The sequence below is a fragment of the Lemur catta genome, chromosome 16 (genome assembly GCF_020740605.2).
Source record: "Lemur catta isolate mLemCat1 chromosome 16, mLemCat1.pri, whole genome shotgun sequence".
NCBI lineage: Eukaryota > Metazoa > Chordata > Mammalia > Primates > Lemuridae > Lemur > Lemur catta.
Window position 1 is genome coordinate 49114331 of NC_059143.1, and position 27560 is coordinate 49141890.

General features: G+C 33.2%; 1 protein-coding gene across 1 annotated transcript in view; it reads left to right on the forward strand.

The window, feature by feature from the left end:
* Positions 1–27560, forward strand: part of CCDC102B (coiled-coil domain containing 102B) — a 73167-nt gene that overhangs the window by 2258 nt on the left and 43349 nt on the right. Inside the window, exons 2-4 of the mRNA XM_045527633.1 lie at positions 927–1147; positions 9759–9867; positions 18049–18165. Coding sequence (XP_045383589.1) covers positions 927–1147; positions 9759–9867; positions 18049–18165 — 447 coding nt within the window. The remainder of the gene's footprint in view (positions 1–926; positions 1148–9758; positions 9868–18048; positions 18166–27560) is intronic.

Sequence of the window (27560 nt, forward strand, 5' to 3'; positions counted from 1 at the left end):
CTGTGGGCACAGTGAGAAAGATACTGGCAACTGTATAGCTTGTCTGACCGCAGTATTTTCCATGGAGAACAACACATGTCCTATTTTATTGTTTTTCACAATGATTTAGAGAATTGCAATACTAATTCTTGAGAGAATTAAGAGATGAATCATGCTAGTTAACCCAGTATCTGCATACTATTGAAAAAATAAAATAGGAAAAATGAAATATCATTGAGATTTTACTTAAACTTGACTACTCATTGAGATTTTATTTGAACTTGGCCTTATTTCATTTAAAACCCATGAATCAGGGCAAATGTAAATTATAGACAAATATCAATAACATGAGTTTAGTGCAGTTTTTGAATTATGCTGTAAGATTTTTGAGTCAGTGTGCTGCTCTGGTAATTGATGCCAATATTTATTAAAATGCCCCGTTAAATTCTATTTGAGATTTGACTAGTGAACTAAAATAAAACAAGAAACAAGCTTGTGAAAATATTCAAGAGCTTCCTGAAAATTCTTTCTACCTTGTCTTCCAAAGAATGCTAAAAAATAATCAGTTACATTTACTTTGAAACTCTCAAGTGTCTTGTGACAAAAGAAACTTTAAGGAGGAATTTATCAACATTAAAAAAATTCTTTACAGATGTTCAAGTTTATGCATGGTTATTTTTAGCTGTGATTAGAAAAAGAAAACAAACTAAAAGTTAAATCAGACCTTTTGAGTAATGTATTTTATTATAATAAGGTAGGACATAGGATAAAATAAGTTTGAAGGAGAATGCAAGTTAGTTTTGCCATATAACACTGACAAGAAAATAAAAATATGAATTTGATGCTGTATCATAACACTTATTTCCTTTTGAAAATGTATTTTCTTTCTGACTTTTCTCCTGAGAGATTTAAATATTCAACAATAATTGTTTTATTTTGTTTTTCAGGAAGAAGGTGTGGTTATTGATCCATTAAAATTAAGTAATCAGATGAAACCCAATCTAGATTGTATTGATTTATTCAAGAATGAGAGTTCTGGAAATGGTGTAATGAAACCTGGGCTGAGACTGCAAGCAATAAATCTGCCTTTGGAAAATGAAGTAACTGAAATTTCAGCTTTGCAGGTGCATTTGGATGAATTCCAAAAAGTCTTATGGAAGGAAAGAGAGTAAGTGCTAATCATTGTCTCCCTTAACCAAGTCTGAGTTTCAAACCGCTTAGAATTGTTAAGACTGATAAATGGGCCATTTGATAATGTATTTTACCCACATTTAGTCATTAACTTTTAAGAATTAAAGAAATCAATTTGACATATAGTCATATTTTGAATTTTGAAAAGTAATTTACATAATAGCTTGTTAGTCTTTATCATTCTTTTAAATTGACTTTTATTGTAACCATGTTCTCATCATCTCTGGTAGATTCACTATAATTGTATTTAAATTCTTAATGTATACAGTTAAAATATCCAGTGTATTATCTAATTTTTACAGCTTTCTTGGACTTTGGTGAGTCAATAAAAATGAATAAATATGTTAATTTTAATAACAGACAAACCATAACTTGTGAGGTATTGATTCCAGGAAAAGCTGTTCTAGACAGGGATCATTGTGGTGTAGAGGAAAGAGCACTAGGCTTGTGTCTAAGTGACCTGGATATTCATCTTCGTTCTTTGTTCTGACATATTCTAGCTAAGTGGTACTGGCCATTGCCTCTTTGTGAAAATAGGCGTAGTGATGTTATGCTCCAGTTATCTATTGTTTCATAACAAACTTTCTCAAACAATGGTTGTTAAAACAACCACCACCACCATGTATTCTGTTTGTGAATCTTGAGCTGGGCTCAGCGTGGACAGCTTATCTCTTATATGTGGCTTCAGCTGGGATGGCTCCCAGGCTGGGGGTTCCTGGACAGCTCAGGATTGGGATTATCTGAAGCCTCACTCACTCATATATCTGGCAGTTGATCTTGTTTCACCTGGGAGCTCAGTTGCAACAACTGTATGTGATCTATCCATGTGGCTGCTTGGCTTCCTCACAGCGTACTGGCTAGGCTGCAAGTGAACATCTTAGAGCGCAGAGTGAAATACCTGGCATTTTAATGCTTGTGCCTCGGAAGTCCATAGCATCATATCTGACCTACTTATTGGTGAAGGCTGATCAAGTTCAAGGGAGAGAAGGGTACTCTCAGGGGAAGGAGTGTCAAAATCATTTTAATAATAAGTGCATACAGGATGGGATCATTGTGCTAACTATCTTTCCAAAATGCAATCTGTCATGGCCTTCTTCACAGAATTCTTGTAAGGATCAAACACAAATAATGTCTTGGAAAGGGGCTGGTAGTATAATTACTCAATATATATATATATATTTCTTCTTTTGGTATCAGCTTAAAAAATTATTACCACAATGTGGACTATTCAGTGCACTTTAAAATGTGGTCCCCAATCTAAACATAATTATTTTCTCTGTATATTTAGTTATAAAACTCTTAATGGGCAGAATCAGAAAAGCAAAGCGGGCATGGTGGTCCTGTAATCCCAGCTTCTGGAGAGCCTGAGGCAGGAGTATCACTAAACCCAGGAGTTCCAGGCTGCAGTGAGCTATGATCATGCCATTGCACTCCAGCCTAGGCAATAGAGTGAGACCCTGTATCTAAAAAAAAGAGAAAAGAAAGAAAGAAAATCAAGGGGAATATATAGGGATATATAACACAATATATAAATATAAGTATATATTACATAGTGGTTTTAATTTCCCTGGTTTCAATGTACTGAAAAAGGGATAAATATAGAAATATAGGTTTTCACAAATACTATGAGCTCTTTATTTGCCATTCATTTTCTGACAGCCAGAAGCTTCCCATTAGTCCTTCTGATATTTATGAATGCCACCAATTCCCTTCTTCACATTCTTTGTCTATACTTCACCATATTAAATAGATTGTAATATAATGCAAGATTCTGTGTACAGAATAAATTCTTATTATTCTATCACCAAGTATAAGTTCCTAACAGAGACAATCAACATTAGTAGAAAAGAGAATAAAATTAAATTTTTTAGGTTTGTACACACATTACCAGTAAGTTTTATCTAAACCTATAGGTCTTGCTCATGTTCTAACCTTGTGTTTTTATTTCTGGGGGGATTTAACTCTTTGGTTGTCATGGACTTCTTTCAAGCCCACTCAACGTGCTACTTCACTGATGTAAGAAGAGTGATGTGAAGCTGCTTTTTCCTAGATGTAAACTTTCCTGTCCTAAGGTTCCAGTTTAATGATATGCATGTGCTATCTTTGCACACTCATACACATATACACAACATTTTGAGTTCCTTGGAATAATGAACAATCCTAAGAGTAAGTAAATTCTCTAATTCTCAGCAACTTCAGTATCTGAACCATAGACAGTCCAAAGAGTAAGAGGGAAAAGGAGCCTTTGATTTGGCTCTGTCGCCTTTCTCTCCTCTTTAAGGAAACAATCTCATAGATGAATGAGTCATGGTGCATGTGTCCATGAATCAACATTTGCGAGCAATCCCCATGAGGCAATTGCACTGTTTTTTTTCTATCACAAAAGAATGTTTCCCAAGAATATTGTATATGCTATTACTATAAGTCTGGCAAATCTTTTAAATTCTTCCTCCCGGAATCACAGCAAGTGGGTGGCTTGAGTTGAGATGTGAATGCAGTTTTTTCTATGTTCCCATCTAGTGGGAAAATTCTCTTGACTAGTGCACCAAAATCAGCTTGGGAAACTCAGGGCTCATTTTTACCATTGTTTCTACCTAGAACCTCCTCATCAAATAAACTAAACTTTATTGTTTTATTTGCATTCTGAGTACGGTTCAGTTTTAGGACTAATCATTCAGTATACGAAAGCTTCTTATATACTGAGAATTTATATATTTCTGATGAATTATCGATGAACTGTTTTAACATTTAGATTCAGTTTTCAAATTCTCCTATAGATAGCACCTTCATCCCTTATAATATGCTTGGTTTGTGTTATTTAAGCTGTGCTTCCATCCTCCTTTTCCATGTTATCTTATTTTCTTTCTCTTTTTTTTTCTTTCTTTTTCTTTTTCTTTTTTCTTTTTGAGGCAGAGTCTCACTCTGTTGCCCGGGCTAGAGTGCAATGGTGTCAGCCTAGCTCACAGAAACCTCAAACTCCTGAGCTCAAGTGATCCTCCTGCCTCAGTCTCCCATGTAGCTGGGACTACAGATGCACCACTCTACCCATTTTTTCTATTGCTGATTTTTTCTATTGTTGGTAGAGATGGAGGTCTCACTGTTGCTTAGGCTGGTCTCAAACTCCTGACCTCAAGGGATCCTCCCGCTTTGGCCTCCCAGAGTGCAGGATTACAGGCGTGAGCCACCACGTGCCACCTAATTTATTTTCTACATAAGAAAATTTGTATGCTCCAATTATATGCTTTGCTTCATTAAATGCTGATTTTTTTCTTAATAAAATGAGATTTAAAATCCTGGTGAGAAGGTGCAGCAAACTGAAAATGCTTCATAGTATATTTTATATATATATGAAAGAGATTTATATTTCATGAATATATACATATTTCTCAATTGACACAATGAATAAATTCACATGCAAATCTGGTTAATATTGTTTAATGTGGTTACATATTACAAATTCAGGCCTCCTTTATTTATTAACTCACTTCACAAATGCAATGTTCACTAAATCTTTACTGTGTTTTGACTATCCAATATCTATTTTGGGCTTGGGCAAACTACTACCTAATGAAATAGCATCTACATCTCTGAATAGGTTGTAGAATGCTAGTAGATCTCTACCATAGTATCCCTTGCAATGAGGGTGTAGACACTTTACCTAGGAACAGCTAATCAGATGTTACCACCTAGACTTTTAAGCCCAAGCTAATGCTCCAAGGAAGTGGAGAACACCTAGAATTCACCCTGGTGAAAAGGGAGGCAGCTGCAGTAGCTACATCTTGTTTCCAGAGGTACTGTGTCCTCTGATCCCTAGTAACATCACTCCTTGTCTCAAACTGGTGATATTGAGGTCCTGCTGTGATACCAGTACCTTAATGGTAGCTATAATAATGTGCTCATGGGAAGATTTCTATGGTTTATCATTAGTGTTTCTGGATGCATGTGTTCCTTAGAGACCTCCTAGAGATTTTTTGAGGTATTAATATTTTTTCCCAGTCAAATTAGCTAATTTGAATAGATTTGCTTCCTGAGTACATAATTGACACCAGATGAGAGTATAGGCAACAGGCAGGAAGGCTACAGGCAGTGGGGGCTTCACAGGGCCAGTTTTATGGCAAGAAAGTAGGTCTTGTCCTTGGATGTTTGACCTCCAAGCATTGTTCTATGGCCCTCCTGGAGATCTGCCAGCATAACGTATTTTTAAAAATACAGCTCTTCTTAAATTAAATTAGTAATATATGGCTTTGCACCTAAGAACACCTAGGTGAAAGATATAATTAAAAATAGTTGGGAGTGCATTTCCAAAACAACACATAGGTTGCTTATTAAAAGCATATTTGTAAATTGTGCTGCTATAAACATTTGAGTGTGGAAGTTTTTTTATAGAATGTCTTTTGTTCTTTTAGGTAGATGCCCAGTAATGGGAATGCTGGATCAAATGGTAGATCTACTTGTATCTCTTTGAGGTATCTCCGTATTGCTTTCCACAGAGGTTGCACTAGTTTACAGTTCCACCAGGAGTATATGAGTGTTCCTATCTTTCCACATCCACGCCAACATTTGTTGCTCTGGGATTTTTGATAAAGGCCATTCTCACTGGATATAAATGATATCTCATTGTGGTTTTGATTATCATTTCCCTGATGATTAGAGATGTTGAGCATTTTTTCATATGTTTGTGGGCCATTATTCTGTCTTCTTTTGAAAAGTTTCTGTTCATGTCCTTTGCCCACTTTTTAATAGGGTTGTTTGATTTTTTCTTGCTGATTTTCCTGAGTTCTAAACAGATATAGCACCTCTTGTATTTTCCTGGATAGAGCTGGAACCCATTCTACTAAGTGAAATATCCCAAGAATGGAAAAATAAGCACCACATGTACTCACCATCAAATTGGTTTTAACTGATCAACACCTAAGTGCACATATAGGAATAACATTCATTGGGCATTGGGCAGATGGGAGGAGGAGGAGGGGATGGGTATATACATACATAATGAGTGTGATGAACACCCTCTGGGGGATGGACAGGCTTGAAGCCCTGACTTGGGGGTGAGGGGAGCGGTGAGGAGGGCAATATACGTAACCTAAACATTTGTACCCCCATAATATGCTGAAATAAAAAAAATTAAGTTAAATTTTAAAAAGTATATTTGTAAAAATTTTATTAACAATTCAATACTAACTCTAGATTTGGATTGGAGAAAAATGTATATATTATTTTGATTTGGCAAAACATTTTGATAATAGACCCTTTCAGAAAATGCTGACAATATTGTTCAATGAAATTTCCTACAGTTCAAAAGTGATTAATATTTAGTTGTAGATATTAACATTTCAGGACCTTTCATCCCTGAGAAATATTTGAGTAATATTTTTGTCTAAATATCCAAAATTAACTTCTAATTATTATGGGATCATGATAGTTAACAAAGTATCAAATAATTGCATAGAGATATAACCACATCTTTCCATAAAAATAATTTTTGTTCATGGTTTATCTTTTAGATCCTGCTAATTTTATATACTTTAGCAATATGAGTTCCAAAATGTTATGTCATCATATTAGAGAAAAGAATTTTGTTCTTATAAAGAATGTATATGTGAAATATGCAATATACTTAAGTGTAAATATTAGGTTTTCTTTTGTCTTTTTGTAGGCCAATTGAATGACAATAGTATACATTTCAATTATACATTTAACTATAGAATTCATCAATTATGAAAATGTCTCTGACACAGAATAAATTGATTAGACCAGAAAATTAAGGATTTATAGAGTGCCCTCTGCTGCACAAATTTAGATGTGCAATGTTCTTAATGTTTGCTTACAGAGTCACAAAATTTTTGATGGGGCCATAATAAAAAAATTCAAGTATCGTGTTGTCATTAAATAAGTTTTTATGAATTGCCTGTTTTCTCATGCTCCTGACCAAATTGCAACTTTTTACATAATAAATACGCATGATTTTCTTTCAGGAAACTATTACGTATCAGTTATCTTATTTAAGATGTATATATTACTATCTTTGAAAAGGTACTAATTTGCCTCATTTTTTGTTTTTAATTTTTAAAATTTTCCTTAAATAGTAATATAAATTATTATATATTCATTTTAATTTACTTTGGCAAAATTTCATTATTTTTATTGATGGGCTGGTTTTGAATATTCTATGTCTAGATGTAATCTAGATGTAATTATATCTTTAGATTATATCTACATTTATATGTAACTGAAATTAAAATTTAATAAATTTAATATATAGTGTAAAACAATCTTCTTGAACTACTTATAAAATCCTGAAAGAATAGTTACCCTAATAATTTTGATGACATTTTTGAGGATCCACATTTATTCCCTAGTAATCAGAAATCATTTTCATACTAATGTGAGCTTTTATTGCTTTGAAACATTTGAGTTTCTTTTGAGTTTTTAAATTATCTTTTGATTAAAGTGTAATATGAAAAGCAGATATTTGATTTTTCAACATGTGTGATTTTGAATTTGTAAATTAAAAAATTTATATTAAAATTATCAAGTATAATTTTTTATTCTATTTATAGATAAAATAATTATCAAAATTAATCTGAGAGGGAAAATTTATCAATGTTTGCTCCTTTACATAAATGTAGTTAATTAAAACCTTTAATAAAATTATTTTATTAATTTAACATATTCCATTTGCTTTTTGTTTTTTAATTACTGACAAAATATTCCCAAGTTCTACTCAGATAAATCTAATAAATTAAAATGATAAATATGGTGATTCTTAAACATGCTAATGAAGTTACAAACTTATTACCATTTTATTGTACTTTTCAACTTAAGTTCACAAGTCTAAGTCAATACTCAATGTCTTTTAAATATTCTAATATGCTTAAAAAGTACTCAAATGTCAGATATGCAACCTATTTCAATGTATAATGGTTTGTATATATGCTTCTAAATTTAACAGGAAATTATTAATATTTGGTAATTTGGTTATTATTTCTATACTTAATTATATTTTCTTGACATCCAAAAACAGCTACTTAGGATGAAATTTATATTATGATAAGCAACTTGGGTGTCATCAGTTGGCTAAGTGTGTTTATCTATCAGAAATTTTGGCTGGGGTTTTTCATCTAAAGCTATAGACATTCATATGTAATGTTCATAAGACCTAGACTTTCATGTTGAACCTTTTGTTTGTTAATTTTGTTTAATATATTTGCTGTGTTAGTAAGGGATTACAGATCACTGTCCTATAAATGATACTTTGTACCATTTTTGTTGCAACCTAATAGCTTTTGAGGCTAAACTAAGCTCTAACTAATTCTTTTATATCCTCTCTCAATTTTATGGCTTGATTCATGCAAATATAATTATATAACTTTTTAATAGGCTCCTTATCCATTTAATTGGATTAAACTAATATATTTACAGCCTAACACTGTTTTGAATTATTCTCATAGTATTGGTACCAGGAAGAGTCATATTTCTTATAAATATGTATGTGGCATTCAATTTTGATTCTGCATGCATTTTCTAGCTCATTGAATATGTTTCTAAGACCTTTCTAGTGACATTTACCATCACAAAAATAGATTTGTGTATGTATATTAGTTGATCATAAGTACAATAAGGCTGTAACTAACAATCCCAAAATCTCAATGTCTTATAACAATTAGAATTTATTTAGCTGGAGCCCAGACACACAAGTTGTCTTCAAACTTCTGCTTCTGTCACATCTGCTAATATCCTGTTATTAAAGCCTAAGATCTAGGGATGAAGATATCGACTCTGTCCATAGAAATTGAGGGAAAACACTGAATATTTTTTGACAGTAATCTAATCTATCACACAGATAAGGACAGGCCAATTAGAAAGGGTTATATATGCAAATTACAACCAGATATAAAGCAGTTATTTTCAATGACTCACTCTAATGACCATTGTGGGGAAAAGAAAATTCAGTGGTTGAGATATTAGAGGACCAAATTTTACTTCTAGTGCTGTTGCTAGTTCTACAAATGGAGAAATTAATTTTAATTATTTTATAATATTTAAATAACTTAAAGACCCCACTGAAATTGCTTTATTACAACAAAATTGAAAATAATTTAAAATATTTTAATATCCCCAATAGATGACTGATTTTTTAATTGTTAGGTGGTCTCCTCGAATTCTGTGTCATCTCAAAGTATTCTTCATTTATATACAGTTACAATATGAAGATGGATGAAAACCATGTTAAAATTAGAAACATACATCTCGTATGTGAGGAAATAATATGAATAAGAGGAATTGAGAGAAATATATGACATTCATAAGAGAAATCAGGCAGAACATTGATACTGGCAAAAACCAAATTAAACCAAATTAAATATATTTAATATACAACAAAGTTAATTCACAGAACAATAATAGACTAAATCAAGTTTTATTCAATATTTGTAATTTTTAATAAGTTAGAAAATGTTTTCTCTCATTGTAATCATACACAAATATCAAAAATTAGAAAAATAGAAAATATAAAATTAGATGCATTCCTAAAATTATTTTAGAATTATAAGTCTACTTTCCTTTCTTTTATTTCTTAAATGATTTAGAATGCGCACAGCTTTGGAAAAAGAAGTAGGACGACTGGAGTCAGCTTTGTCTCTGTGGAAATGGAAGTATGAAGAATTAAAAGAATTGAAGCCGCAAAATGTGAAAGAGGTATGAGGACATATGATATAAAGGAAAAATGAAACCAGGATTTTCTTTCTTTGGATATGTAAGATAGTGGGCAGAAGGCCCAAAGATTCAACAGACATGAGGAAGGGAGGTTAAAAACTTGAATTTTCTCTGTAAGAGGAATATTTAAAATCAAATGCCAATAGTAGCCTTAGTCAAATTCAGACTATAAGAAATTTTGTTTTAAATAACAAATTTTTGCAGTTTTATGTTAGTCTTTATTTCTTTTAAAAAATTTAATTTTATATAAATAAGGTGTGCAAATGATGTTTTGTTGTACATATCGATAGTAAAGTGGTTAATGATCAACTATATGACTCAATTAATTACACATTGTAGGCCATTTGAGGGGAGTGCCAAAAATGTCTTATGATATCAGGACATTTACCATAAGCAATTTTATCTTATTCTTTCATGAATAGTCTAAAAATAGCAATTTATCTCAAGTGTATTTGGGTTCTTTTCATATTGACATCATAGTTTTCAGGATCAGCCTCTTGCCTTTATACCTTTCTTTAGCATTTTCATCAATAAAATGCTGTCATGAACCCTTCCCATTTCAATGGTTCATAAATATTTATTATTTAATCTTAATTTTACATATTCTGTTTACTAAAGCATTGTACCAAGTAAGTATGTAGGAAAGAATAATGAGTAATGAAAAGAAAAATAATGGGCAAAAGTAATGACAAACTAATTTCACATGAGTTAACATTTAGTGGGTGTGTGTGCAATGTCTATATTTACATATATATACACACATACAGGTATATATAAATTCACAATATTCATATGCATAGATACCTTTCTCTGGGTGGTGTGAACATTTACAATAAATTAATATATACTGGAAAAATATTTCGTGACACAAAAATCATATTATGTTTAGAGCACATGTGTATATATTCTATAATATAATGGGTTCTAAATTTGACTGAGAAAGCTAATATTTAAGATGAAACTAGTCTTAAATTGAAATAAAAAAAAACAACACATGTATTCACTATCTCTTGCCACTAGTGTGCAGTACAGACTTGGTAATCTTACTCTTTGTTTTATAAGCCTTCTTTTTATTCAAGTAACATTTATGTAGCAAATGTTTTGAGAAAAAGTCATAAGTTTGAATGATTTACAAAGCAATATGTATATTGAAAAGTGTTTAATGTTTTCTGTTCAAAGATGATCTTTGGTAGCAGATCTGAAAATCTCCATTCTAAATTGTTTAACAAAGTTACACAAGTGAGAGAAAAAATAAAACAAATGTGGCTTTATACAATGTAAGTTGGGTCTGCATTTGATGACCATACAGAAATATATACTAAGCTATATATGATGCTTTTGATAGATAAAATGCTGACAGGATTTTGCAAGAGAAGAAATCTCAGAATTGTGGAAAATTTGCTACTTAAATTTTGAGTGTATGTTGCAATTAGATGAATTACAGAGCTGAACAATGAATGACAACGAATGTAAAAAGAATTGTTTTGCATACAACAAAAAGTTATAAATATAGGTAAAGATAAAATATTATTTGAATTTTTTTATATAGGATTATTTAAATTTTTTCCTTTTTACTTCCTAATAATGAATTTATTATGTTCTTAGGAATTTTTAAAAGAAATGTGGTATGTTTATATGTTAAATTATTTTTATAAAATATGATGAAATATTTAAAAAATATTTAGAACTGAAAAAATAAGAATACTTAGTCATGTGCAATTATTTATATATTATTTGTTTAATTGCTTTTATATTGGGTTATAACAGACAAGAATTTTAAACTACATTTAGAAATGGCACTGTAGGGTAAATATAAGTGTAAAGTATTCAAAGTCCCCCTACAGTTGAATGACAATCAGAAAAATATGTGCCATGGTGCATCCTTTGAAACTTCATATGAGTTACCTTTTGTTACTCACCTTCTCGAAAATTCTGTTAATGACCTTTGCATTCAGTGCAGCTCTTCAGCTCTAAAAATATGTGAATACAAGTATAATTCTTTCGGAGATGCCTAAAACTGTTAAAAAGCAAATACATGCCTGGCTAAGAACTGCTGATGGAAAGATTAGCAGTTGTTAGGGTTAGAAACAGATGTGCTTTATTAAATAGACCTAGGTTTTTCAAAATGTATTTGAAAGTCTGGTATGCTCTAGAAGGATATAATTCTTAAATTACTGACATTTAGGAAGGAGACAAGATAAGAATTTAATTGTAAAATCTTACTACTTAAAATATAACCAAGACAATGCATAGTAGAGGTAATTATACCCCAAATGCTGTTCCCATGCTGAATTTAATAGTTATTCATCTTTTCCTTTGGGAGTCTGTACATATTGATTCAGAATGAGATTTTGAATTCTGAGTGTGCTGAAATGAACATTTCCATGAAATTTCATGGTCTAGAGGATAAAATATTCATGTAAGAAACACTGATTACAAATAAATATGGTAACTCAGTTTAAAAATCAATAACTCTGATGCTTTCCCTGATGGAAGAGATCCTTTGCCATATGTGAGAATACTGCTAACATCTAAAAATTAGTCTCTAGATGAAAATTTTTTCTTTGAAAATGTTATGATTTTATGTGATCTCTTTTTATGGGTTTTATTAAGAACTATCTTTTTGTGATCATAACAATATGCCTAGTAGTTTATAATGTTGTTTTATAAATGTTTATAGATAAATATTCATACTTACAGAGACACAGGCATTGTGGGGCTCCTTTATGGTACTTACAGCTTACATTGAAGCTTTATTTCAAGAACCTCAAAACACTTTTCTGATTTAGGGAAAATAGAAGATTAGAATTACTAGTTATATGTAGCTAAAATTCTATGCCTATCCCTAATTTTTCGAAAAGGTATGTCATATGGAAGCTGTTCTGTACACATCAAGACTGGTCCTTGAAGATACTTATTAGAAATAGATGTATGGTAGAATATTAGTGCAGTTGAGCTCAAAGATTACTTTGAAACACCATCTTTTATTGCTATTTCTTGGGTCTTAAAGAAATTGTTCCATAGAAGTGACTAAAAACATTAATGTATCTTCTCAATTCTACCTCAGAATGTCCTTCTATTTGGGCACATTTCCTTTTTACATCTTCACTTTTCATAAAAATGTGATATTGTTCCCAGAACCTCACTGTTAAAACACTTAGTCTTATACCCTGAACTAATTGATATTCAATACTTATACCAAAAGCCAAATTAAAAATGTGTGGGCAATGCATTGACTAGGGTCAATTTGAAGACAATTTCAAAATCTGACTCAAACTTAAGTGTGAAGAATAGATTGAGTAGGGGAGTGAGGGTGAGGAGGAAACTGTTATGAATCTGTCATGCTAATCCATAAGGAAATAGTTGGGTGTCCTAAACTTGATTAGGGAGGAGAGATGTGGAGAGTTGAGAAATATGCAGGTGAAACAAATGGCAATGCTTGGTGATTAATTGAGTGTTGCAAATGCAAAGGAAGTGACAGAGAAGGTGAAATTACAGATTGCTGACAATATCAGTCAGGCACCATTGACCAAGAGGACACATCAGCAAAAAAAAAAAAAAAAAAAAAAATTAAAAAAAAGCGGGGGGGGGGGAAACACAGTGGATTCAGTTCTGAATATGTTGAGGTTGAGGTGGAAATGTTTGGTAGGATTTTGGATTTGTGCGTGTAGAAAACAGATTTGAACAATGAGCAGAGAGATGGTGGCTGAAGCCCTGGGAGTGAATGGGATGACCCTGGGTTGGGGCATTGAGGATTGGCACCAGGCAAGGAAGGTAGAGACAGAGAACCTGCACAGAAATCTGAGAAGGAAGGGACCCGGGAAACCTTTCTTTGCATAAGCCCCAAGAAAACAGTCTTTGAACAAGGGCATTGTCAACTATAACATGTAGAATTCTGCCAAGGATCCAAGCAAGAGCAGAGCTGGATATTGTGTATTGGAAAGTCTTGGGAATGGTGGTAGCAGGACCCGGTGGAGGAGTGAATGAGAAGGGAGTATGAAAAAGGCAAATGCAGCAACTCTTTCAAGGCACTTGATGGTAACAGGAAACAAAAGGCTGGAATGGAAACTCAAAGACAGGAAAAAAAGAATATCTTCTACACCTGATTTTCTCACACTCCCTCATCCCCAACCTAAATGGAAAGCATTGAGCAATCAAATGATAATGGAAGAGAAACCAAGAAAACTTGAAGATACAGGGGAGGAGCAATTCTTATGAGTTTGCCAAGTGTCCCAAAAGTATGAAATCCTGAGCACAAGTGGAGTGATTAGACTTTGACTCTAGAAGACATTTTTAAATGATTTAACATAAGGAAAAAAAAAAGATTTGTATAGATGCATGCAAAATTGTATGTTTTGTTATGGGAAGTTGGAGGTCGTTACTATGTAAAGCTTTTAGTTTTCTGTGAAGGAAGCTGTAAGATCATTTGTGAGAATTATGGGAGAAAAGGTGGGTTTGGTGTTCAGAGAAGATTGAATTATGCTGCATTGTTAATAATACTGGCATAAATATTCAACACATTATTTCACAAAAAACAGAACTTTGTCGTCAGCATTAACTACTTAATCTTTTTAGATCATTTTGAGGTATGAAATGTGAAGCCAAATGAAAATAACAGTGTATATTAGATTATATTTTTGTGCCCTTTGGTAGCTGTTATTTCTTTTCCTACCATGTCTAAGTAAATAAGAAAATATTTTTATTTATATGTTACCCAGTATCTTTGTTTCTTAGATATCATCTTCAGATTTTTCATTCGTGCTTATCTGAATGTAGAATGCACATTTATACATAATATTGATAATATTCCAGAAACAAAGTATGGCAGATATTTCTGAAGTCAAAGATATGGCAAGTTGCCTGGTTTGACTTTTCATAAATACTGAAGTATGAAAAGAGCCTTTTTAAAGAGTAGTTTTGGAATTATATTACGGTGCTACCTCAGGAAAAAAAGCCTTATGAGAGAATATATGAAATATTAAATAAAAGGACATGAACTTGAAAATGCTTTCTAATGCTGACTCATTCACTTCATCAGGTACCTCCCATTTCTGTCACTTTCAACTCAACTATTGTGATATATCATTTGTGAATGACATTCATAATTTTGCTAAATTAGTCATCTTTAGCATCCATAAGCTCACTGCTTTCAACTTTTCGGCTGCTAAATAGATTTTCGTTACAACTCCATTAATCTAAACTGAAATGCAAGTGGCAAAATTAAGGTTATTTTGTGTCCAAAATACAATTTTAAAATGATCAAAGTAACTCAATTTTTTTAAGGAGAAAGCATAATTGTTTCATTTATCTGTTAATTAGTTTTCCCAGGTATGTTGTTTTAATTGCTTTAGCTATACAATATTTCATTTATTATTTTTAATTTCTTTTTAACTCTTTCACACCTATAGTGTACAACAAACTGAGAGGCAAGAGAGGTTGGGGGAGAATTAGGGCAAGGAGTAGGAGTTGAGGGCTGGAGGGTTATGGGACCAACCAAGTGAATACTAAGGATTTTGACTTACACCCTGAATGTATTGGGAAGCTACTTGAAAGGATTTGAGCAGAGTTACATAATCTGAATTGTTATCTAAGAAGCTTTTTTGGTTGCTGTTTTGAGAAGAGAGTGCAGGGCCATGTGTAGAAACAAACAGGATAGAGGCTATTAAAATATCTGAAGTGAGAAATCGTGGTGTGTTTTGATTAGGATAATAGTGGTAGAAGTAAAGAGAGGGAGTTGGTTTTGTTACATATTGTGGAGAGCAAGCTGAATTGATTTGTTTTTACTTTGTATGTGTCATGTGAGAGAAATAAATGAATTAACATAGCCAATATTTGGGGGAAGGATGGAGTTCATAATTATCGAGATGACAGAGACTAATGGAGAAACAGGTTTGCAGGAGAAGTTCTGAATTTGGATTTCCAATGTGCTGAGTTTGGGATGCCCACAGAGGTGATAAGTAGGAAGCTGGACGTGTGCATCCGAAATTCAGAAAACTACAGGCTGGAGACAGACTTTGAAAAATTGTCAGCATTTTGATCAGTGTGCAATGCCGTGGGTATATGTGAGCTGTCCAAGGGAGTGAATGCACAAAGAGAACAGGTACAGGACTACACTTCAACATTCAATTCTACCTGCCAACTTTTCTAGTTAATTTTTCTAAAAACGAATTTTTTAAATTTTCTAGAGACCTATCCTTTCATATTCTTTGAAATTTTGGAATTTCTCTGTCCTTAATTTGTGAGTGCAATATATTTTCATTTTTTCCTAAAGATAGTAATTATGGTAGTGTTTTTTAAATATTCTTTTTCATATCTTACATTGTACCCTTTTTTTTCCTGTTCTGTTTTTTTTCCCTAGCGACATTCTGTCTGTTAATCTTGGCCTTAACCAGTACTCTTTTTTTTTTTTCTTTTCATGCTCTCAGATTTCTCATATGTCCAGAGATCCTTGAATTTTCCACTCACAGCGATGAATGAAAATGGAATTATTTTAGGTGTTTGGGGTGGATTTCTTTTGTTGTTTGCTTTATTGCCTCCTGTCCCTTTTGAGTGGTATGGTGCATGGAAAATTCTGTTGACAATGGCAGGGTTTATGGACTGATTGATTTCCCTATAGATTACTGACCAAGATTTCAGAAGTGAAGATAGGGGCATTCAATCACCAGAATAAACTGGATTTTCCTTTGCTGAACCCAGACCAAAACCAGGTGCTTTTGTTTCACTCTTTCAATTCACTGTTTTCTTTAGCAAAGTGACTTTGTAAAACATTTTAGCCAGGGATTAACACCATGCTGTCTCTATTTAACTTACGTGATAATGGGTTGAACAGGTGTAGACTTTTGAAGACGTCTGTGGTATTACCTTTTGTTCTTAGTCTTGTTTTCCCTGTGCTCTCTCCATGTTGCCCACTCTGAGCATGGGGCCTCTTAGTTGGCAAATCAGCTCCTACCCCCACTGTAGTCCATTTCTAGTATGTTTGGGCTATGGCATTTTCTATACGTATCTTCTATTATCTATCAGCATATTGCCTTTCAGAGAGTTATTTCAATGGCCTTTAGCTTTATAGATGCAATATTGGTTTATCACTCAGGTAATTAATTTGGTAGGAACATTCTTAAAATTTGCTTCCTCCAGTTATTATCTTTGTGAATTTGGGAAAATTGCTTAAGCCTTGTAAAAATATGATTCACTTTTCTGTATACTAAGGATAATAATGATAAAACCTAACCCATAGGATTACTGCTAGCATTAACTAAGGCAATATATATCAAGTTCAGTTCCTGAAGACTAATACATGCTTAATATTACTATTCACAATAGCAATGTTTTGAATAGTGTTATTTTTTATATTTAAATTGGTGTAATAAAAAATAAATTATATTCTAATTTATCATAGGATTACATACAAATTATATAATATGAATGACAGCAACTTTTACCTATCTAGTTTAGAAAAAATATATGTTATTAAAGCAAAATAGCATATGTATGTGCAACTACACATTTTGTATATTTATCAAATTTCATGGTTCTGATGAAAACTTCTAATTGTAAGAACAACTATAGGGAAATAATTAGTTTGAATTTATAGGATTTTTCTCACTTTCCTATAGTTTTCTTCAGTATTTTCCTATGACAATTTATTGGCAACTTTTATAGATGTTCTATATTTTACCAGCCCAAGCATTATATATGTACTTTCTTTTACACTTTTCAAGTTTGTCTTTATTATAATCAATATACTATTTATACTTCACAGAAAATTGACATAAGTAGGATTACAAGGAATACTGAGGTACTAATATTTAATATTGAGGACTAAAAGATCAAGATTAATTGGATTAGTTTAGAAGCCAATTGGTTAATTGTTTAGGAGTGTGTGGAAGTAACTGAGTTTTGCCCATTTTTCATTTGCTGAATTGGGATACAGAGATTTGCTGATTTTCTTTTCTAACAACTTAGGATTTTTAAACTACAAGTGTAAGAATAAATGGTTCAACCACAATAACTACCACGTCAGCAACAAAACCTGCCAGAATCCACATGGGGGGGAAGAAAGAAGAAAGAAAGAAGATCTAAAGCAAACTGGAAGATTAATGTAAATTTTCCTGGAATGAGCCATTGTGGGATCAAGTGATTATAGTTTTAACTTTTTTTTTTCAGTTTGACATTCTTCACAATCAACATAAAAATGAAATGGAAGAAATATCAGGAGATATAAAGAAAGAATCTAAATCTCAAAACAGCAAGGATAGAATGATCTATGAATTAAGAACAGAGGTAAGATATTGGATAAAGAGTGCAACACATATAAGAACATACCTAATGATCATTAAATGATATATTAATACTATTTTAAGGAGCATAACTGAGGCACTTTTGGTTACTTTATGAAGGTGAATGCTGTTGATAATATAATCAGCTTATATATGATTTCAAATGCTGTGGAATGCTATTGCTTCTAACTAGATCTGAATTATTTGAGTATTACAGAGATAAAATATTTGACTATAAAACCACCCTGTAGCCAATGTAAGTCTTACTGTGAGTAAATATTTATTAAAAGTTCAACCAGCTGCTGGATGGGGTATGTTAATTTATTTTCAGAACCAATGACATACAAAACATTAATATGTGGTAGGCAGTTTCTGGTGGAATTAACACTGCTACTGTCAGTTAGCAACAGTGAGAGATAGAATGCATTTACTTTTGTTATGGTTAATTCATTTCTTAGGTATACCAAGTGCATCTATTTTCCACTTCTACCACCATGACCAAAAAATGAATTTTTACAAATTTGTAAACTCTGAGTGTTCTTTTCCTGTAGATAAAGTAGGAATTATTGTCCTTAGAGATAGAAGGATGATTGAATTATTTGTACTTCATAGAAAATTGTGTTACTGTGTTAAAAATGGAAAATTGGCTGGGCATGGTCCACGTGTAACCCCAGCATTTTTGGAGGCTGAGGTGGGGGGATCTGTTGAGGCCAGGAATTTGAGGCCAGCTTAGGCAACATAGTGAGACCCTGCCTCTAAAAAAATTTTTTTTAAAAATTAGCTGAGCATGGTGGCACATGCCTGTAGTCCCAGCTACTCAGGAGGCCGAGGCAGGAGTATTGTTTGAGCCCAGGAGCACAAGGTTGTGGTGAGCTGTGATTGTGCCACTGCACTCCAGTCTGAGCAACATAGCAAGAACCTGTCTCAAAAAAAATGGAAAACCACAAATTATTTATTTTGTAACAGATAATTCTGTAAGAATGCTTACAAATATGTAAGAACAATTTAAGAAATGGAAAAAATTAGTGAAAATAGGGACTGAGACAATGGTAATTTGTCTTACGTGTTTTCTTCCTTATATAATTCTTCAAATTCTGAACTGACAACAAACAATATAAAATATCAGATGAATATAGTGCAATGGGAAGTGCATAGATTTTGCAAGTGGCTCCATCACTTAATGATTACTTTATTCTTGTCAATGTTTAAAGCCTCCCTGAGTCTCAGTTAACAGATTGAAATAATAGTAATAATAATAATAGTCATTATACAAGGTTTTTAAAAAGATTCCACACTGCAAGGGACAAATTGTCCAAAACAGCTCTAATATTGAGAGTTGCAGCTAAGCTGTTCAGGAGAGTTATACCTTCCCAGTGCTGCTCCTCACTGCATCAGTGCCATCCCTTGACACCTCTTCTGCAAGTCTTATAAAAAGGTGTTGGGGTGAGAGGGATCATATCAAGAGATCCATGTTGAGAAAGTCTGATCTCTTGAAAACAAATCTTCTAAGTCAAAGGGGAAAATATAATGACTATTGTATCTTTTGTTTCCTAAGAGGAATCAAACCATCAGGATAGGTACCACTTTTTCTGAGCCCTCAGCTCTAAGAAGCATCTTTGATTAAGCATTGTACAACGTGTTGCATAAAAGCTTATTTAACAGCTTAAGATAAAAACAGAGGAAAGCACATATGGCTGTTTATTATAACTCTTCTCAAAATCCAAGGGCATTTATATATACACCTTTTTTTAGTGAAGCTTTAGGTTCACAGCAAAATTGAACAGAAACTACAGAGTTTCTACGTATTTCCTCTGTCCGCACAAACTCTTTCACAGCCAACATCCCTTTTCAGTGTGATATGTTTATTATAACCGATGAACTAACATTATCATTATCATTATCAACCAAAGCCCATAGTTTAAGGGAACTTGGGGATCAAGAAATGGCACCCTGATGAGTTTTCTGGGTTTTGCTGCATATATCCCAGAACTGGAGCTGAAGAAGCTAGCAATCTGGAAACACCAAAAGACACAGACAAACACACAAACAAATAAAAAAATCTAAAACAAAAAACACAACCTAAGTACTAGGGAAGACAGAAATCTTTTAGGACAATAATGCTTGAATCCAGCCAAATATCACAAAAAAAAATATGGCCTCCAACCCCCACAACTGCTAGCAAAGACCAACTGCGAAGCCTAGACTCTGTCTATACTGGGAAGTAACAAGGCAATGCTGCCCTTTCACTTTCCAGGATGGTGAGAGAAACCCATGTAAAACAGAATGTTTGATAAGATCCAGAGTCTCATCACATAATTCCCAAAATATCCAGGATACAATTGAACATTACTCATCATACCAAGGGCCAGAATATCTCAAAATGAATGAAAGAAGAAAGTAGATGCCAACACTAAAATGACAGAGATGTGTTATTTGGCAAGAATTTTCAAGTGGCTGTGATAAAAATTCTTCAATGAGCAATTGTGAACATGCATGAAATAAGTGGAAAAATAGGAATTCTCTGTAAAAGAAAAAGTAGATGACCTCAGCAAATAAATAGAAAATACAAAGAAGAAACAAATGGAAAAGTTAGAACTGAAAAACACAAGTGAAAATTTAAAAATTATCCCATCTGAATGGCACAAAGAAAATAGGCTGGACAAAAAAATATAGAGCCTTAGGGATCTCTGGGATGATAACATAAGGTCTACATTAATGTCATTGAAGGCCAGTTTGAGAGGATAAATAGTGCGTTGCTGATAGTACCAAAAAAAAAAGAAAAAGAAAAAGAAAACTTACCAAATTTAGGAAAAGGATCAAATCTACAGTAAAGAATTTAGTGAATTCCAAACAGCATAAACCCCAAAATATTCATATCCAGAACCATCATAGTTAAACTTATGGAAAATTAGGGAAAAAATGTTGACAGAAGACAAAAGAAAATTACACCTTACCTATAGGGAAAAAACTATCCAAGTGACAGTGCATTTTGTACCAGAAACTGTGGAGGCCAGAAAGAAGTAGCATACAATGGTTCAAATTCTAAAAGAACTGTCAATTCAAATTCCTATATCTAGTGAAAATATCCTTTAGGACATTCTCAGATGAAGAAAAACTAACAGAATTTATTTCTAGCAAATAAGCATGTGAAAAGATGTTTAATATATTACCTGTTAGAAAAATACAAATTAAAAAAACCTTAATGAGGTATAACTATATGCCTATCAGAATGACTAAAATAAAAATAGTGACAGTGCTAAATGCTGGTGAGGACGCACAGCTGCTGGGTCACTCACCTATTGCTAGAGGGAATGTAAAATGGTACAATGACATTGGAAAATAGTTTGCAGTTTTCAAAATAACAACTACCATATGATCAAACAATTGGATTCTTGGCCATTTATTTCATAGAAGGGGAAACTTACATCCACACAAAACCTATAGTTGAATCTTTAGAGTAATTTTGTTTGTAAATGCTGAAACTTGGAAACAACACTGATGACCTTCAATGGGTGAACAATTAAACAAGCTATTAAATCCATACCTTGGAACACTCTTCAAAAACAAAATAGAATGAACTCTTGGTACATGCAACCATCTGGATGAATCTCCAGAGAACTATGTAGAGTGAAAAATATCCCAAAGGACTACATAGACCATGATTCTATTTATGTAACATTTTTGAAGTGACAACATTGGGAAATGGAGAAGTAATGAGTGGTTAGCAGGGATGCAGGAGGCAGTGGATGCTGTGGCTATAAAACAGCAACATGATGCATCCTGTGGTGATGGAAACATTCTGCATTTTCGCTGTATCATTGTTGATGTCTGGTTATGGTATTATACTAGAGTTTCAGGATGTTAACATTCAGGGACACAGGGTAAAAGGCACATGGAATTTATCTTTTCTTACAACTGCCTGTGAATCTACAATGATCTCGAAATAAAAATTCAATTAGAACACGCTCTTTCAAATCCTCTTTCAAAATGTATGCCAAGTTTTACCTCTTCCACATACTCCTCTGAACATATGCATCCCTCATGTTCTTACCACGATGGGATCCAAAACACCTGGGTATAAGTTATCCTGACGCTATCTGGTGTCTGGCTTCCCAGCAATTACATAGGTTTTCATGTTTGGTTGTCTGCAAAATGGTGGTTAATTAACAGCTTATCTAAAGGATTAATTCAATTATGTATGTAAACTACTAAAAATTGTACACTACATGTGGTAGGACTCAATAAATACATGTTTTCTCCCTTGCCATTCAAATTTCATTTAGCATATCCTATATTGGACTAACCGTCTAGATTTTTAGATGTTAGTAACACTGCACACAATTCTGTTACATCCCATAAAAATTTTCAGAACATTTCCATATCCATGTGTTTCCCCTCTGCTCAAGTGTAAACTCTTAAGGATACTGTCTTACAGCAAGTGCATCTATCACAATTTCTGGTGCCAAGTAAGTTTCCAATAAATGTTTGATGGGGGAATGCATCTTTTAATGTGAATAATCTGTCTCCAAAATTAGACTGTAAGGTTTTTCCAAGGGAAGCAGAATATTTTCCCCTGCCGAATTCACCTAGAGTCTTGTGTACATCTCCTCATTATTAGACCCAGAGGTGAATATTTGAGGATTATATGGACAAAGACTGAAAGCTCTGAGCTGGAAAGAACCTGAAGATATATTCTAGTCCCTCATTTCACTGATTCCTTTTCTGATGTTAATGATTATCCACAGTGGGCTTTCTTGGCTCTAGCTTAGTGTTTTCTCAATAAAGTACATTGTCTGTGATATTCTATTAGGGTTAAAGTCTTTCCATATAATGTTAAAGTGTTCTTAAAATGGTTTAATTTTCTTCCTAATCCTAAATGAATGCAATATGATAGGAACTTAAGGGACCGAAGGTATCCTTTTTCTCTCGCTTCAGAATGTCTATATTTAGTCACTTTTAAAATGCTGCTTCTGAATTGAAAACAAAAGGTCCAGATGGATAAAATGTTAAATTTAACTAGAGATTATATAAGTAGTTCTTTTTATTTTGCTTATGCAAGATAAAACATAAACATTTTGTTACAAAATTTTTTTTTGACACCCAGAAATATTGTGTTATTAATAGGGGCTTAGAAACAGGACTGTTTTCCACGGAAGGGCCAACTGAATTCTGTCTGCATTGGCAAAGAGGTAATAGTGAAGTAAGAAACCAAACCAAACAACAACAAAAATAAGTATTTTACATGTTTATTCATTATTTAACTCAATCGTTTATTCAACAAATATTTATTAACATTCTCCCACGTATTTGGTACTGAGATTAAGCCCTGAGGATTCTAGAGTGATGTAGTGATGGCCACAGGTGGAAACAAACCAACCCACCCAGACAGTTAGATGCAGTGTGTTAGTAGCTTTGATAGGTGAAGCCTGGTGTTCTATGTGAGTACAAACAGACGATGTAGAGAATGAGATGTTTAAGATGAACAGCAGTTAGCCAGATAAAGTTCAAGAACAGGTAAAAAGGTAGGAACTTTATGTGAAAAGGGAGCAGCAAGTGATCCAGGGAGAGAATGCAGTATTAACTCATGCCTATGATCCTAGCACTCTGGGAGGCTGAGGTGGGAGGATTGCTTGAGCTCAGGAGTTCGAGACCAGCCTGAGCAAGAGCAAGACTCCGTCTCTACTAAAAAATAGAAAAATTACCTGTGTGTCATGGTGTGCACCTGTAGTCCCAGCATAAAAAATCCCCCCTCTCCTTCTTATATGACTGTAGATATTAGGAAATGTGTTGATATAGGGAATGTTTTGTTCACCTGAAGAGTGATGTAGTCTAACTGGGAGCAATCCATCACCAGATTTTTAAGGGTAAGATGAAAAATGCAGAGGATAGAAAGATGCTTTTGTTTTGTGTTAAAAATGCAAATTTGATTTTCAAGATGTTTTCTTCAATTATAAATTTAATCTTTAATTCTGCAAATGTTGTATAGTACCTTCTGTGCTAGAATCTGGTCATTGAATGGTGTGTGGTCTAGAAATGGACCTACCCTCAGAGGACTGGCTTCAGGGAGGGATGTAGTATTCATCAGAAATCATACAGTTAAGTGCCTGATTTCGACTCTATGGAGCAACATAGCAGATAAGCATGATTTGGGGGCGGGGGTTTGACCTAGTCAGGAACATTAAATAAAACACCAGAGATTTTGTTTACTGACATAGTTAAATAGTATTATATCTGACTAGAAGTATATTGAATAATTAGAAATACAGTGTCATCATAATTCAAATTTTTGTGACTGACAGAGTAGGTGTTGTTGTGAATTGATTTAAATCTCTTATATCTCAATACCTCTTATTGACTTTACACATTCTAAAAAAGAGATTTAGATTGCTGAGAGTATTATGAATATATCAGAAATGGTTATATGCTTTTGAAACAGGATATCCATGGTTGCAAGCAGGTTAATTCAGAAGTCTGTTGGTGATATGGATTTAAACATTCTGTGCTCATATTGACAAAACTCAGGAAATAGAATCTATAAAATGATATTTGATATGAGTATACCATTAGAGAAAATTTACAGCCTGGGAAAACTCAGAATGAAACTGTCACAGATAGGTATGCTTTCTGGTCAGTTAGACAAATACAAATCTAAACACTCCAATTATTCAAGACTTAAATTGTCACTTATTCTGCATTTACAGAAATCTGATAAATAGAAAATTGAATAACAGATGAAAGCCTGTAATCATTTATCCAGGAAATAGCAGGTGCCTTGAGTAACAGATATTTCTTTCAAAAAGTTTTGAATTATGTAGGTTGGAATGAAGTATTTAAAACTCCTTTTCTTAGATATCCTATCAGTAGTAGGTTTTTCTGGTAGCCAGGTTTTCAGAAAATCTTTTTAAGTTAGGTTGATGATTTAATTACAATCTAAGGTTTATTTCCTTTAGAAGTGAGTTTCTTACTGTCTTCTATTTGATAGAGAACAGTTCAAAGAAGATTGTGATGTGGGTGGGAATAGAAGGGACTGTATTAATTAAAACCGTAAATGTTAGTTTGCCTTAGGATCAGCCCAAGTCTCTTCTTCACATTTTAGTGCCAACCTCAAGACACCTACTGTTTCTTTGATGCCTTCCAGCTATGGAAGGCTTTTAGTGTGATGCTCTCTAGGGTCCTGTCCACTTTAGGACACACACACATTTAGATTTGGATTTTTGGCCATTTGGCCATAAGTTCTGCACAATTCTTCCAGGATCCTGTTTACTGTCTTCCATGGGAGCCACAAGCAATCTTACTGAATTTGCACTAATACGCTAATTCCACTTTCATGTCATCATATCAATTATTACTCTCAATGCTTAAAATTAAAAACTGCTTTGCTAACACTGTTAGAGTATAGTTGTGTTTAACATGTATTATAATTTCCAGTAAAGAGAAATATTCTGTTTTACATTAGAGGTCACTGATTTAGAACTTTTCCCTTATTAACCTCAAAAAATTTGCCTTAGAAAACATGTTTTCACATGAACAGAGATTGTCTGGAAACTCATGCCTTAAGCCAAATGAGCAATTATACATACTTCTCTTTGTCTGCCAAAATCCCAGGTTAATATGAATATGGCATTATTAGTTAAAGAAGGGGCTTGTCAGTTCAGATTGTAAAGTTCTTAGCTTCATTCTGCAATAGTGGTTATCTCATAATAGGTGTTCAACAAATGGGCATTGATTGAATAAGGGGAAGATGAAAATAAAGCACATATAAAAAGAAGACAGTCTTCTATTTTAACCTTTTATGAGGTTGAAAGAAAAAATCAAATCAAAATGGAGGGAAAGCAAAGCTGTCTATATTTCTTTGAAATATGATTTGATGTGTTGCATATTTTACTATATTTGATGAGTTCAAAACACATTGGTCACTTCTATGATCTGAATGTTTGTGTCTCCTCCCAAAATTCATATGTTGAAATCCTAACACTCAAGGTGATGGCATTAGGAAGTGGAGCCTTGGGGAGTTGATTAGGTCCTGAGGGCAAATGAGATTAGTGCCCTTATAAAAGAGATCCCGGAGAGTTAGCTAACCCCTTTTACCATCTATGAACCAGGAGGCAGGTCCTCACCAGACACCAAATCTACTGATGCTTTGATCTTGGACTTCCAGGCTCAAGAACTGTGGCAAATAAATTTTTATTATTTATAAGCTACCCAGTTTGTGGTATTTTGCTATAGCATCCCAAATGGACTAAGATAGTTGAAAAAAACTATACTTTCATGGATTAATTGAAGAAAATCAATACCCTATAAATCTCCCATTGAATTGGGTTATTTATTTAAAGGAGTAAGTTGTTTCTCTCAAATATTATTAGAAATTCTCCTACATTTAAAATATTTAATCAGTGAAAGATGTTGTTAATTAAATTGCTTCCATAAATTTATGTATTAGTAAAGGTTTGCTTGATGTATTTTGATTCCTGATAGGCACAGGTGGTTATTGGAACAATTATGTTTATCAGTGATACACAATATTGGTTTTTGTTTTCAGTATTTATCTGTTCAAGCTCAAAACAGATGTTCTAGCATTGTCCTACAATCTGATGAATTTTTTCTGTGTAGTTGGCAACGATTCAAGTGCCCTGGGAAGGAGGGATGCTCCTCAGTTCTTCTTTGCATCTCTGATTTTAGGCTTATTAATAGAAATCACCACAACAATAACTGCTTTACTAAAGAAATAACTCAGGTGGTAAATCAAGACAATTATGCTTCCAAATTATTTTATCAACCAAAGAGTGGAAGATGCCATTTGGAGGTAAGCAGAAAAAGAAGGAAAAAAAAATAGGCCAAAAGAGAAAGGAAGAAGACAAGCCATTTATTATATGTACCCTTATATATTGAAAAATAATAAAAGGTACATAAATATCTATTAAACTACTGTTTTCTTTCATATTGACAATGACTAGGTATTTTTTTATTTCAAAATATTAAGCGGCTACAAATGTTTTTGTCACATAGATACCTTGTATAATGCTTAAGCTGCGGCTTTCAGTGTGCCTGTTACTAAAATAGTGTTTGTTGTACCTAATAGGTAAGTTTTTAATCCCTCACTCCCCTCCCCTCCCCCTTCTTGATTTCCAATGTCATTTACATCTCTTTGTGCCCCTGTGTTCACATCATTTAGCTCCCAATTATTAGTAAGCACATGTGGTGTTTGTTTTTCCGATCCTTAGATACTTCATTTAGAATAATGGTCTCCAGTTCTATCCATGTTGCTGCAAAAAACATTATTTCATGCCTTTTTATGGCTGGGTTGTACTCCATGGGGTGTGTGCGTGTGCGTGTGTGTGTGTGTGTGTGTGTGTGTATGTGTGTATATATATATATATATATATATATACATATATATAT